General features: G+C 35.6%; 2 protein-coding genes across 2 annotated transcripts; one reads left to right on the top strand and one right to left on the bottom strand.

Moving 5' to 3' along the window:
• Positions 1-589: 589 nt before the first annotated feature.
• On the bottom strand, positions 590-952 carry LOC100853712 (uncharacterized). Its single transcript, XM_003631540.1, has one exon. It carries the CDS (start codon positions 950-952, stop codon positions 590-592), a length of 363 nt encoding a protein of 120 aa, XP_003631588.1.
• A 6,305-nt stretch (positions 953-7,257) lies between these two features.
• LOC100250304 (phenylcoumaran benzylic ether reductase Pyrc5) lies at positions 7,258-12,829 on the top strand. Its single transcript, XM_002283964.4, has 5 exons — positions 7,258-7,534; positions 7,854-7,988; positions 9,711-9,990; positions 10,645-10,848; positions 12,474-12,829. The coding sequence occupies exons 1-5, from the start codon at positions 7,352-7,354 to the stop codon at positions 12,638-12,640; spliced, it is 969 nt and encodes a 322-aa protein (XP_002284000.1). The 5' UTR covers positions 7,258-7,351; the 3' UTR covers positions 12,641-12,829.
• The last annotated feature ends 2,819 nt before the right edge of the window (positions 12,830-15,648 follow it).

Raw genomic sequence — 15,648 nt, 5'->3', positions numbered from 1 at the left:
TTGGAATCTAAGAAAAAGAAACTAAAGATGAAAAGTGGACGAGTTTGAAATTATTTTAAAACAAACTAAAATCTAGAAAATTATTTGAAGAATGGGATTTAAAAGAATATTTTTCAAAATTAGAGATGGTGAAATGGGAAATGGCACTGTGGCCCAAAGGTGGCCATGCACCATGCAGAGAATAGAGCCATTCTGGAGGATAACTCATGCTACTGCTTCTTATTTCAATGTAGGGAACCCGATTTGAAAGGCTAGGTCAATTTCAGAACATGCAGTCTTCCAACTTCTTGACCACTTCTGAGATTTTGGGGCCATGAGCGGGCAAGTGTAGAGTAGATAATTGAGTCACTTCCCTGGTATCATCACTCTTCGCTTCCTTCTGTCTTGAAGCCTTCCAATTAGCAGCCAAGGATCCCTCCTAAGTGAATCTGGAATTGAGATTTGCCAAGCAATCCTGCAATAGGAGTAACGTCACCGGTTCCCCAAGTAACTGTTTGGCAATAAAAGTCGCTCTCATTCAAACAAGTCACGCGCTGGAAGTATGTGAGGGCAGAATGGAGCTATGTGAAGGCTATTGAGCATTGGTTATTCAGTTTTGAACAAGCCCGGTTTGCTGGGAGAACAAGGCGACGACCCCGAAAATAAAGAACATGAGAAGCATCCCAGAGTGCTCAAAGTCATTCGTGTGAGATGGGTTCAAGACCCCATTCACAAAGAACTTGAGATGAGTTGAATACAAAAACTCTATGCACATATCAATAAAAGCTCCGATTGCCACCACATAAAGCTCCAAGTATCTAAGCCTTCCATCAAAACCAGACACTGGGTTCAAAACCCGAACCTGAAACCCCTTTGGGTTCATCACAAATCTCACCACTGCGCTGCATATGTGCCACAAACTCACTGCTAGAAACAGCGTTCCTGGCAGAACATGCTCCATGAATGAACCCATCCCTTTTCAATCCAAAATCAAATCAGAGTAACAATTGATCTCTCCACCCAGTTTTTCCTATTTCAACAATATCTTCCGCAGCATCAAGAAGAATTAGGAGATATATCAGCAGCCATGGATGAGGATATCTGTGACTAAGACCAACTCGGTCAACAAAGGACACCCACAATTCTTTATATGGATCCCCTTAATATGCTTGACTGTCAGCGGTCTTTCTCAAACATTCATAATCAAATTTAGTAATATTCAGAGGAACCCGTTTCCCTTCAGTCATCTCTTTCTGCAAATGGCATATGAGTAATATCGCGAACCTCACGGAGATCTATTAACTTCTGAGGTTGCTGAACCAATTTACTGATTGACTCATCAGTTCTAGGAACAACAATTGCAATATGAGAACGCCCCTCCATTTCAATTCAACTCTCAGAGCATCATGCTTGAGAGTGGTGAAGCCGTTTGGGTACACTGCCACAGTCGCTATTTCCACTCACGTACGGACATGCAATGGACGTGCCAGAAATTATATTAAAATCAACTTGTCTCTCGTCGATGTCTAAACCAGTTGGAGAACGCTGCGACTTTGGGCGCCGAGGTGAAGTTCCGATCACAAATGACTGCTTTTCCAGGCACTTGAGAAGGATTGGGTTTTCCGATGAAGCGGAATCTGCTTCCACAGTCACCAGCGTAAACTAATGGGGAGATTAGTGTCCTTTAGAGGATCGCCGAAGTACATAGACACACCACCGAAGATTCTTCCGTCGCCAAGAACCACATCCACCGGAAAACTTCTTGTCAATCGTCGGGACACCATCAGTTAAAATCCATGGCGCGACACTCACCACAGTGAGCAGATCAGGCCCAGAATTCCCTGCGGAACACGATACAAGGACATGCCTGACTGGATGCCAGCAGCGTGTTGATGTATAGAGCATGGGAAGCGTGACGGCAGATCAGGAACAGCCGAAGCTGATCGTGAGGCTTAAGCTAGGAGAGACACTCGTCGCAATCGCCAGCGGAGGATGAGTTTCGACCCCTGACAGAGCCGAAAATAAAGAGAGGCAGAGAAACGATCAGCGTCAAGTCTTCCGGCGACACGCGTAGACTAGAGAAGCGGTGGTTAGAGTCGATAACTGAGGGCACGACGTAGTCAAAGTGGAGGCGCTTCGCCGCCGGCGTCATTCGATGACGGCTTTGCTTGCTTTATTTCTTTCTCAATTCCTCAGTCAACCCACTTTTTTACCATGTAAAACCTATGGCCTCCATAGTTCCAGCCTGTGCTTCTTATGTTTGCAAAGAAATGCCGAGCTTCTTAGGCCTAAGAGTACTGGGTGAACTCCTTCTTAGTGAAAACAATTCAGAAAACCCATGAATTCATCTCTTGTTCCTTTGCTCCGTCAGAAAGGATCCCCTCTCTACAGCCCACTAACCTCTGCCACACGGATCACTGGCAATAATGGTATCCCCGGTGTAGACCACTCTCTGTTCATATGCTCAAACATTGATCTACCAAGCCCTTAGTAGCCTTTACAGGATAAACGGATTCAAGGAGTCCAAATCCCTCACTGTCTCGTCATCCCATAGCCTCACTCCCCATTACGGCTTCATATCCAAGAAAGTCCAAACACGAAGAGCAGAGAGAAAAGTAGCAAAAACAGAGCCATGGAGGAAGAAAAATGAGATGAAGCATGAAGAACTATGCTTCACCTCTTCATTAGTGGGTTTGCAGATGGGTGAATTAAAAGGTCTTTTTCTTTCTTTAAAATGCCACAAAGAAGGTAAAAATGGATTTAAATCAATTTTCAGCCATAAACAGAAGCAAAAGGGGAGCAGTCAACCATGAAGAACAGAGTATAACCCATCCAAAGATCAACAACAATGCATCTCAACAACAATATATGAAGAGAAAAAGAAAGAACAAGAACACAGTGGAAAACTTACCCCTCAAAAAGAACCTGGAGGCCCTTTTCTTCTGGTTCTTGATAACCTCCTCTACCCAAAACCGTCTCTTCTGATTTCTCTGTTTTTCTTCCTAGTGTTTTTCCTCCCCCTCTAGCTCTCTGTTCCCTCCAAAACTCCTTCTCTTTCTCTCCAAAAACCCTTCTCTTTCTCTCCAAAACCCCTTCTCTTTCTCTCCAAAAACCCTTCTCTTTCTCTCCAAAACTCCTCTGCCAGCCTCCACTCTCTCTGCAGCAACCAGCCTCAGCTTAAAAGAAATCCCTCCCTCTCAATGCAGCTCTCTCTGTCTCGTTCTCTCTTTTCAATATCTAGCTTGCTCCTCAAGAATCTCTCCAAACTCTCCCCTTCAATGCCGCTGCCTCATCCTAAAAATATCTCTAACGGCCTTTTCAAAAGCAAAACCTCTCCTCCACTCCTCTGCCAGCCTCCACTCTCTCTGCAGCAACCAGCCTCCACTCCTCTACTCCTGCAGCTGGCAACCTTCCCATAACAGAAGATACGCTCCCCTGATTCCAGAATGTTCTTCACTTTCCAGGTGTCTTCCTCTGATGGGTCCATCAATTCCACTATTTTGATCCCATATTGACTAATCCGGGAGTGACACGTGGCCATGCAAGATGGTGACACTTGGCCACAGCTAGCTGCAAGAAAGGAAACGTGAGAAAAATGACAGCTCCCCAAAATGGGGTCTACAAATATATATTTTTTTGTTTTTTAAGATATCTAACATTCATAATATAGTTTTTTAACGGATCATTTTCCTTTCCTTTATTTATTTATTTATTTTTTAATTTCCTCCTTAATATGCAAGAAAACATTTTAAACTTGAATAAAGTGTGGAGTTTCATTCTTCAATGAGAGGAGTGAAAGGAATTTACAGTGGACAGTCCATAAAGGCATATATTAATGGCAAATAAAGGCTCAACCAAATCATCAAGTTCAATTTTTCTTTACATTCATAACGCATGACATTTGACCCTAAGCTATAATATTACCAATGTATATTTAGTCGATCATTTCTATTGTAAACTTATACAATGTAAAATAATACGAGTGATAGGTTATATAAATTCTTTGTATTTATGGTTTTAGAGTATCCATTGCTACAACAAATTTTTATTTTTATTCTTTTTTACCTTTAATGGGTCAAAGTCTTTTGACATTTTACCAAATTAGCACCACAGAGTTGATTGATGTAGTGATGTAACTACGATTAAAAACTTTCCATTGTGAAGAGTTTAGTTCCGCATGCTTCTTTATATACTACTATGATTTAGCACATGTAACAACGGTCATATCTTTGCCCTTCTACAACAATTTGAAAGGAGAAGGAAAGTACCAATACGAGATATGGAATATTGGCTATATTAAAAGTAAGATAATTAGGTTAATTTCACTTACTTTCCCTCAAGTTTTGGTTAAATATACCTAGTTTTTATAAATTTAAAATATCGTCAAATACTTCCTTTATTTTGAGTTAGAAGACAGGTAAGTGAAATAATTTGTGAGAAGGGTAGAGGAGGTATTTGATGAAATTTCAAACTAATATGAACTAAATATATTTAGTCAAAACCTCATGGAAAGTCAACAAAATTAACCTTAAAATAATTTGTTATTTCATCTCATGTTAGATTGTAGTTTGGAGTCTATTTTTGTTTTGTGGTTTGTGCTACTAAGGCATTAGAGTCATGGTCTCACCCAAAAAAACTTAATGCCAATTACTCAAGGTCATGCATCCTAACCTCATGGGAAAGGCTATAAAAACGATCAAAGAACAAAAAACTATTAGTGAATACATCCAAATCTTCGAAAGTATTGTTGATGAACTTACTATTATTAGTTCACTCTTGCACAATGATGATCTGGTGGTTTACACTCTCAATGAATTAGGTTCAAAATACAAAGAGACCACTGTTGTTGTGAGAGCTTGTGATACTGCTATCTCATTTAAAGAATTGCATGATAAGGTAATGGACTATTTAAAAAGAAGAGAAGATAAGAAAGAGACCAACCCCCTGATAGGAGATCATCAAATAATACTTTCAAGGGAAGTCATTGAATAAAGAGAAGGGTTAAGATGAGAATCAACGAAACAATTCTAGGCCTTAAAACCACAACTATTAGAATTGGGACAATCTAAATTACAACAATCAATAGGTTGGACACCTTTCTCCAAATGATAACCAATAACGTCTGCACGAGTAGGTATTGGTGGATAAGAAATTTACATACTCAAAACCATTTATGGGTTAATGACAAATTGAGCTCAAAGTTACCTATGCATTCATGTGGAATGTGGTGGAAAAAAGCAATCCCACATTAGAAGATTAGTAGTCAGAAAAAGTACTTTATAAGTATTTTGTAAGGTAAAAAGAAAACATGGTTTTTAACCTCAACTCACATATGCATGGACCTAATTGGATGAATGTGTACATGGGCGTAACATAGGCTCACGTGTGCACAAGCCACATTGGATAGGTGTGATCCTACACCCACCTTTTAGGTTTAATAAAAATACACGGTTTTAAAAATTGGATCGAACCAGCAAGTCACAATTTCGGTTTGGTTTGATGAATTAGGTCGAAAAGTAGTCAAACCAGAATTAGACCGATTGAACCGACGATTTGACCATTGAACCGTTCAACCTTTCTTTTATTATTATTATTTTTTCCAATAACCCCTCTTACCCTACTACCCTAGCTGCTTCTTCCCACTATCGTCAATTGCTGATTGGTCGGACGTCGCTCTCTCACTGGCAGAACGAACCCCCTCCCCTCCCCCTCCCCCCCATGATTTTAATTTTAATTTTAATTTTAAAACTAATTTTCTGATTTTCAAATAAAATTTTAATTTTTAAACAATACATACATTTTTATTTTTATTTTAATAATTTATAAATTATATATTTATGACGTTACTGGTTCAACTGTCAGTCCGATTAATGAACCGTGAATGAGTAATTTTTTTATATTTAATAATCGGTCCAATTTTAAAAACATTGAAAAAAGGTCACCAACAACATAAAGTGAGATCTTCTTTAGACGCCTTTTCCATTTCTTATTAGATAGGTGCAACTCTTTTGATGGAAGCGTTTCTTAGAAGATCACTAGTCGAAAAGGTACTTTACAAGTATTTTGTAAGCTTAAAAGAAAACATGGGTTTTTACATAAACTCACATATGCATATATCCAACTAGATGAATGTGGACTTGGGCCTAACATAGGCTCACATGTGCACAAGCCACACCAGATATGTGTGAGCCTAACCCCACATGCTTCTAGGTTTAATAAAAAGGCCACCAACATGAAGTGATACATTTTTTGGAAGTCATTCCCATCTCTTATTAGTTAGGTGCAACTCTTTTGATGGAAGCGTTTCTTTAAGGGACATCTACATCTTTAAAAAGGGGTCCGTTCCATAACATTTCATGATTCCAACAGTCATCCCTCTCTCCCTTAATTCCAAATAAGCATGGTGCATTCCTAATTGTTATCCATTTTGAATTATATTCCAATCCAAGTTAAGTGTAGTGCATTCCCAAATATGGTATTCCATTTAAGTCACGTGTCTATTTAAAGGGTCTAATTTTAAACATCCAAGATTTTGTAAAGAATATAAAAATATTGTTTAATTCATTGTTTTTTATAATTTGAAATGTTACTGTCACAAAAATAAAAATCATCATTCTATCGTGGAGTAGCAATAAACATTTGACCATGACAATTTTATATTAAATAGATAAATTCAAATCTTAGCATCAATCGATCACATTTTAATTTGTATTTGCTTTAAGGACATGAAAATGACCGTGCATGTAAATTTTATCAACCTATCAACTAGACAACTCTGTGGGATCCCCAAGCAATATCAAATGACAATTCAGTAGGAGAGGTGAAGGGGTGGTTATCCACGATAAGTCTCTAAAATATACTATTAAACATGGGTGGAGAATAAAAACGTGCAATAATGATTAAAATTTTATTAACCAAAATCTAAGGCAAATCTATGATATATATCAATATGGCCAAACGGAGTCAAAAGTGTGCAATAAAATAAGATATGGGAGCTAGAGATAAAATTACACGTGCCAAAAATAAAATAAAATATTAATGATTGCTACAATATATATATATATTATATGCTCTTGTCAAATTAAAGATGGTGTAGTCTTGTAAATTGGACTAATCTAAGCCGATTTTCAAACAAATATGAATCGGGACACGTGAATCATACAAAGATCGAGCCACATACATATGATGACCAAAGCGGGAATTACTGCTGAAAGAAAAGGCTAGTTTCGTAATTACATAATCTATATAGCCTCAAGCTTTGTTATATAAGAACACTGCAGTACTGCACTACTCGTCAGTCGTCATTGCTTACTGCTTGCTAGCCTTTTCCAATTCCACATTTCTTGCCGGAGATTGGTCGGAAAAACTCACAATGTCCGAAAAGAGCAAGATTCTCATCATCGGCGGCACTGGATACATCGGAAAATTCATCGTCGCTGCCAGCGCTAGGTCCGGTCACCCTACCTTCGCTCTCGTCAGAGAATCCACCGTTTCGAATCCTTCCATGTCGGAAATCATTGAGAGTTTCAAGAGTTCCGGCGTGACTTTGGTATATGTACGTACTGTTCGCTCTCATTTCTCGCCATTTTTTCTTTTCTAGTTTTTGTTTCTTTTGGCCGCGGAGAAAATGAACGAAGTTCATTGGAGTTGGAAGTTTAAGTTCCTAAGAAAAAGAAAACTGAGACTCTTCACTCATCCAGAAAGAAAGAAAAAGTAGTGTTTCGCAGGAAAAGAAAAGAAAATTTTGGATGTTTATGTTTTGATTTGCTTTGGTTCCAGCAAAGTGGAAACACACACCAATTTTTGAATTCTTACTTCTTATTGAAGAATTACAGCTTTGAAATAGTTTTTTGATTGGTTCTGTTATGTTGCAGGGAGATCTACACGATCACGAGAGTTTGGTGAAGGCGATTAAGCAAGTGGATGTGGTCATCTCGACCGTTGGTCGCGCACAGTTCTCGGATCAAGTCAAGATCATTGCCGCCATCAAAGAAGCTGGAAATGTCAAGGTAAAGTCGTCCAAATTGACGAAATCTCTTCCTCTCCTTTTCTTCTTTCTATTTCCATCTCTTCTTTGCAAATACAAGTTCCTATGATTTTTATTATTGGAATTTGTAATAATTTGTCGGTAATTCCTTTATCCTTTGCGCATGATGTAGTAATACCATCTTTAGAAATGTTGAGAGTGTTGAAAAGGCATGGAAGAACATTCCATCTTCACAATATTCATTGAGGATGAACAATCTTTTCTTGCTGGATCCATGTTAATTGACTGAGGTTGGATTGAGTTGAGTCTCAACGCTTAGGTGTTTGAAAGTCGATTTTAATTCTTTAGGTATAAAAAATTATCCTTGTTATAAAAAAATATTTGGGTTGGGGTTTTTTTTATCCATGAGAAACAGAAAGAAAAGGATAGAACTCTAAGACAAAGCCATTCTTTTAAAAAAAAAATCATTTGTGGACAGTGGTAAAAGATAATTTTATTCATAAGGTTCAATAATGCAAGAGCATTTTTTGAAAGTCGACAAGCTCATGGGTCGAATGAAGGCCTTGGGGGAAATCGATGAGGAGGACAATGATAAAAGCGAGGCATCATCCAAGGAAGGAGGGGACAATGAGGTGGCATAGGATATTGTTATTTTTATCTTCTCTTCTATCTTTTATGCTTTGTTTTATTATTTCTTCATATGATTATTCATTTTTTGTTCTTAGGCTCCAATAGGGGTCTATTGTGATGGGGTCCTTCTAAGGAGGTTCTTGTCCTGGAATGGCTTTACACTCATATGCTCTGTCCCTGAAGGCCTAGCTGCCAGGGACCAATTATAATCGGGTCCTTTCAAGGAGGTTCTCAAACTTGGTTTTTACTTTGCACCCTTAGGCTAATGCCCTTGAAGATCTAGCCGCTAGGGTCAGCTGGAATAGGAACATCTCAGGAAGGTTCTTGAGCTATATTGACTTTGTGCCCTTAGGCTAATGCCCTTGAGGGTTTGGCAGCTAGGGGCAAGTTAGAATAGGATCGTTTCAAGGAGGTTCTTGACCTTTCGTTGGATATAGATACTGATGGGCAACATGATATACACCGTGGGCTTAAATCCTAACAACTTAAGTTTTAGGTAAATCGGTTGTCCAACATGGCATAAGATCCTTTTTTTGGTTGGAAATCATTTGTTCAAACTTCACCGTTTATTCATTTTCTCAATTTATTGAACCCATGTGTAAGGAGACTATACTTATGCAACAAACATAGGGTATTGGATAACATCATATACATTATGTCAAATGACTAATTTAATAGTGTCAAATGTTTTGAGCACTAATTAAATAATTAAAAATTAAAAATTAAAACTGAAGTGATTCAGGACAGAATGAGGTTTGGTGGGTTTTTTTTTTTTTTTTTTTTACCTTTTTTCTTTTAGTTTTTTCTTCCACTTTTTAAGCATCCTGATTGGTGCACTTTTTCCTTTCATGAATGAAGTTTGGTAGCTTTTTTCTTCACCTTCTCCATTTAGTTTTTTCTCTCACTTTTTAAGCATCCTGATCGGTGCACTTCTTCCTTCCATCATTTGAATTGCTAAGTGTAACTTTATTCTTGCTGAACACTTGTATCAAGTTCATCATAGTGTATCCCATGGATGATCCCTGTCTGTGAGCTATTATGACTAAATAGATATGAGTGGTTTTTCATCTATCAAGTCATATGACTTCTTCTCAAAGTGCTTTATTTCCTCCAGAGATTCTTCCCATCAGAGTTTGGAAATGATGTGGACCGTATCCATGCGGTTGGCCCTGCAAAAACAGCATTTGGGATAAAGGCTCAAATCCGCCGCGCTATTGAGGCTGAAGGGATTCCCTACACCTACGTGTCCTCCAACTTCTTTGCTGGCTTTTTCCTTCCTAGATTATCACAGCTTGAAGCCACCGCTGCCTTTTTCGTTTCTAGATTATCACAGCCTGGAGCCACTGGTCCCCCCAGGGATAAAATTATTATTCCAGGAGATGGTAATCCAAAAGGTAAGCAACCTCTGAAAATCGTAAAACAACTGAAATTCTGTTTCATTTTCTTCTTTTGACCTTAGAATGCACTCGCTCCCATGATCAATGACATCTGATGATAGTGGGCTTAAAAGGTAATACTAATCAATGGGTTATTTGAATGTGCATTCATCAACCACTAGCTGCATATTATCTTCTCCAAGCAGAAAATTTGATGGGGTTGCCAGTGTTGTTGAGGTGAGAATGGTCTGTATTCCTGAAAACCAAAATGTGGCTATTTGAAAACCGGACAGCTGGGGTCAACTGCTTGGGTGTGACACTGCAGTTGAGCCATAATCCAGGAAACTAGCATGATCCAGGTGACCTGGAGGGGTTGAACTGAAGGAACCATTATGCATTTCCAGTAACTAATAATTATTATTGGGTTTTAAACTGAACAGGATGGGCTAAAGCCTCTTTTTTTTATCAACAGTTCTCTGGGGTTTGCTTTCCAACTGAGAGTTTTTGAAAAAATAAGCATTAAATGAAAACAATAACTTGGTTTCATATGAAAATAATTTTAAGTTTGTGTTTTGTAAAAGAAAAAAGGTGGAATTACAGAGTAGTCTAAGCTTGAAGGAATAAGAAGGTGATTCTATTCTATCTTACTCATTTTCACTTTTGCATCTCCAGCTGTTTTTAACAAGGAGGATGACATTGGCACCTATACTATTAAAGCTGTGGATGATCCTAGAACCTTGAACAAAAACCTTTACGTCAGGCCTCCTCAGAACACCTACTCATACAACGAAATTGTCTCCTTGTGGGAGAAGAAGATTGGAAAAACCCTTGAGAAGATATACGTTCCAGAGGAGCAAGTTCTGAAGAACATCCAAGGTTAGTGAGAAACATTTTCCTTTTTGGAAGTGTTCAAGTTTTGGTTTTCCTAGTGAATTTAAATTGGAACAGAGATTGTGAATAGAACATTCTCTTTATGCTAGATTGTTAAAATGAAATTGGTTCTTGGTTAAATTGTTTTTAACTTAGAAAATGTTAGCTGACCTGCTGGTAAAATCTGGTGATCATGCCCCGGACCTCGATTGAAGTCGACTAAAATGCTTTTAAAATCGAAATAATGACTTCCCTTTGAGAAATGACCAATTTTGGACATTTTTACTCTTCTTTCTTTCCTCCAAAAATGCCCCTTCCATTTTTTTATACCTAGCCTTCTCCTTCTCTCTAAGTTCATGTTCTATCTCTTTTTCTGGTGAAGTTCAAACCCTTGAACAAAGATTAGAGCCTTATCTATTTCAAATTTTAGGAGTTGTTTTTTGTTAGGGGTTTTGCAACTTCATTTGAACTTCTACAATATAGAAGATGAGGTCAGATCTCCATCTCTCTTTGTTTTTCGTCGTTGTTTTTTGCTAAGGTTTTTTGTAGTTTCATGTAAGTTTCTATAGTGACGAAAATGAGATCGAATCTCGTCTTTCTCTTTGTTTTTAGTTTTGTTTTTTGTCATTGTTTTTGGTTAGAGGTTTTTTCTAATTTTTTTTTTATTAGGGTTATTTTGCAATTTCATTTGAACTTCTACAATGTTGACGACGAGATCAGATAGAAACTTATCATTTACTAGATCTCTCATCTAACTTTGTTTTTACTAAGTCCGATGTTTTGGTAGTTCAATGCAAATGAACATTTTAATTAAGACCTTGATCTTACTTAAGTTCTTTATAGGTGAAATGGAAACTTAACCCTGATCAAGTTCTTTCTAAATGAAACTTAACCAGAGGATTGTTCAAGTTACCATAATCAGGTTCTTTGTAGATGAAATAGAAATCTAACCCCACTTAAGTTTTTTGTAAATAAAACTTAACCATAGTGGAGTTCATATTACTATTATGATTGAAAATTTAACTCTAACTAAGTTTTTTACAACCAAACATAACACTAGTGCAATTCAGCTAACCAATCTTAATGAAAATTTCACCTTAGTTAAATTCGTAATAAATAAAATTTAATCATAGAACACTTTAGGTGAACATCACGAATGAGAATGAGAAGTTGTTTGAGAGATAAGAAAATTCAGTGGGACATTATGAAATGAGATTGAGTTTTTCTGGAGTGTCTTAAATGAAAAAGAAATAGAGCAAGTTTAAGATAAGGCCAAAAAAAAAAAGGTTGGGAAGAAAAAGACTGGGTTTGATTATATGATTATTTTGACTGCTGGGATCTCTCAACAAAATTGAAAAAAGGGTTATTTTTACAATTTGATAATTATTTTGACTCGTGTGTCCAAACACTCTTTTCAAAATGCATTTTCAACTTACATTTAAAAAGGAAAAAATTAAATTAAATGACTCCAAGGTGACATGAAGAGGCCTAGCTTGATAATAAGTTAAAGAAGGTATCCACATATGATAATTTTTCAGTTATAGAGGCTATTTTCGCCCCAAAATCTGTTTATATAGTTGATCTGATGGCTAAAATCTTCATATTGATGGGTTTTCCTCTGTTTCTTGCAGAAGCCTCTGCTCCACTCAATGCAATATTATCAATCGATCACTCTGTTTTCATTAAGGGAGACCAAACCAACTTTGAGATCGAGCCATCATTTGGGGTGGAGGCTTCAGAGCTATATCCCGATGTCAAATACACAACTGTGGATGAGTTGCTCAACCAGCTTGTTTGAGAGGTAGACTTCGGTCCTGGTAGTTTTCACTGTCATGCTGCACTATCTAAACAAGCAAACATGTGCAGCTGTCTTAATATATGTTGTGTGGAAAATAGTGGGTTATTTCCTTGTCTATGCCATTGGGCATATTCTGTAATAGGACAATGTGCCTTTCTAATCTTATGCAAGTAGAAGTTTCTGGAATTAGATTTTCTTTGCCTTTGTAGTTTATCTTCTTTGGTACCTTATTAGAGATGGAGCTATACAAAAAGGAGTACCTAGCTCCTAATATAATATTTCTAGCTCAAAAGAGGGAGCTTGATGAAGAAATGCATATAGAACAATTAAAACGCTTATTCCATTGAGACAAGAAAAGGCAATAATGTTTAGTTCATGAACTATTCAAGTTTTAAAATCACAATACGAGAAATTTGATAGAATGTCGGTCTATTATGTTATGTTTAGTTTGTTGAATATAATATAATATAAGATAAAAGATGAGATAATATATTTTGTATCATGTTTGGTCGGTAAATGATAGAATAACTCAATCATAGTTTCTTTTGCATTTTTCCTCGCTTTTGTATCTCTATATGTTAAATACAACAATCCTAAGGTATAACTGACATTATAAATTTATTCTTCTTAATAAAAGAATTAAAAAATATATGTATAATAAAATTTATAATGATCATATTAATATATAGTATCATTTAATTACTAGTAATGCTTTTAAATATTTAGCATATTAGTATATAATATAATTTTATATATATATATATTATTTATAATCATAAACATTATTACTAAAATACTAAAAATTATTTATTAAAATAAAAATAAGAGAAGAATTTCTAAATGATATTAAATGCAATATTTTAAAATATCATATTCTATTAGAAATAATATCTCATAATATATATCCTCTATTTGTCCTGATCCTTTGTCCTTTTAACTTATAGTTATAGATCCCTCATCCTTTCTCTTTCGTTTCTGAATAAGTGGAACATAGTAGGAGGCAATGCAACTGAAGGTTCACTAGGTCAATTTATTCTCAATTCATTTCCTCCTACGAATTGTTCATCAATATTTTCTTTTTTAAACTCTTATGACTAGTTGATAAAATTCTAATAATATTTAATAGTCTCATTTTTTTTTTTGTAAAGTAGAATATTTAATCTTAATCCTTAACTTTAATTCATTTATCCCTTTCAACTAAAAAAGTATAAAAAATAGAGATAGCAACGAGACTAGTTTAAGACGAGTTGATCTCATTTCAACCTTATCTTGTTTATTCAAAATAATTCTCATTTCTATCTTATTTAAAAAATTAAATAAGGTAGGTATGTGAATTTTTCATGCCCATCTCGTCTTATTTATTTATTTATTTTGATTTTTTTAAATTTAATTACATTAAAATAAATGTATTTTATAAATAATTATATATATATATCAAATAGGGAAATAAAAATAAAACTAAATTAATTTTATATATAATTTAGATAGGATGAGAAAAGACAATAGCTAGTACCAAGTTTTTAAAAAAATCCCAAATTCATTCTAATTTCGTTTATTTAAATTTTAAACCCATTTCATTAAGAACAAGGCAGACAAATATCTAAAAAAACTTGTCTCATTATCATTCCTAATAAAAATGATGAGTAAGTGTTTAAATTTAAAAATAAAAGACATGTTTTTAAAAGAGATTTTAGTGTTTTATAATTATTTTTTTGTGCCGATGAAATTATAGTGAAAACATTCTAAAAAGGTTTAATCATTTCAATTGAAATCTCATATCCATGTCTTTTGGCTAACTTGGAAGTCAAGTCTTGGAATATGCTGAAATTCTTGAGTGTCTCGCGGAGACATGTAACTTATTTGAGGTAGCATTTTCTATTGGAAATGTAGTAAAATATACTAATGATCCCAGCTACATATTAATAATTACTCACCCATGGAGTAATTACTACTCTACAAAGTCATACTAGAATTTAATAGATCCATTGACTAACGACCTGATAAGAAATTTAATAGGCAGGGAATTTAACCACCCTTTAAGAAGACCGGGTTGTAAGCCTTAATTAAACTAGTATCTTTTTCCTTCTCTCATGCCTTTTCAAAACTCATTTTATAAAATCGCTCAATTTTTCAAATATCTTAAATGCAACAAATGAATAAAGACAGAATGACGGATTCATAATATGACATCTCACATCCGATAGGAAAAAAAAAATCATGACACTGTATATGTAAAGGCTTTTCTTAATCCTGTACACACGTTTTAAAACTGTAATGCCCTTTCGGATTAAAATGGACAATATTTATATAATTGAGAGTAGATCGTTACAAATAATATCGGAATTGATCTCTGATTTCGGTGTGGGAGTTTGTTTGCCTCATAGGGAGTGTTTGTCTATTTGACTCCATAATTCCATGAGATATAATAAGGACGTTGTGTCTGCATAGGGATGTTTGTGACATCTCACATCATATGGAGAGAAAGTTCCTAACACTATATAAGTATAATTTTTTTTAAAAATCTTGTAAACACATTTTAAAGTCGTGGGGACCTTTTTAGGTTCTGCGAGTTATTATAAACGATATCAATCTTAATCACATAGACGTTTTTTTAAAGTCAGGAAAGTCATTTTTTGGGTCCAAAACGAATAATATCTACATGATTGGGACAACGAGTCATTACACATAACTACATTAAATTATCATTTTAACTCCACAATTCCATGAGATACAACAAAGACGTTGTGTCTGCATGAGGATATTTGTGACATCCCACATCAAATAGGGTGGATCGTTACACATAATTACATTAAATTATCATTCTAATTCCACAATTCCATGAGATACAACAAGGATGTTGTGTCTGCATGGGGGATATTTGTAACATCACACATCAGATAGGGGAGAAAGTTCCTAACACTATCTAAGTATAATTTTTTTTATTTTTTTTTAATCTTGCAAACGCATTTTAAAGTCGTGATGACCTTTTTAGGTTTTACGAGTTATTA

Source organism: Vitis vinifera, chromosome 3 (genome assembly GCF_030704535.1).
Source record: "Vitis vinifera cultivar Pinot Noir 40024 chromosome 3, ASM3070453v1".
In the NCBI taxonomy this organism is placed as follows: domain Eukaryota; kingdom Viridiplantae; phylum Streptophyta; class Magnoliopsida; order Vitales; family Vitaceae; genus Vitis; species Vitis vinifera.
The sequence above is the reverse complement of the archived record's forward strand: the minus strand, read 5'-3'. Positions and strand labels throughout refer to the sequence as shown.

Bases quoted from the DNA above. Each gene is read 5' to 3' on its own strand.
- LOC100853712 (XM_003631540.1), bottom strand. From the start codon at position 952: ATGGGTTCATTCATGGAGCATGTTCTGCCAGGAACGCTGTTTCTAGCA.
- LOC100250304 (XM_002283964.4), top strand. From the start codon at position 7,352: ATGTCCGAAAAGAGCAAGATTCTCATCATCGGCGGCACTGGATACATC. The intron at 7,989-9,710 runs GTAAAGTCGTCC...TATTTCCTCCAG, and splicing joins AAGAAGCTGGAAATGTCAAG to AGATTCTTCCCATCAGAGTT. The intron at 9,991-10,644 runs GTAAGCAACCTC...TTGCATCTCCAG, and splicing joins AGGAGATGGTAATCCAAAAG to CTGTTTTTAACAAGGAGGAT.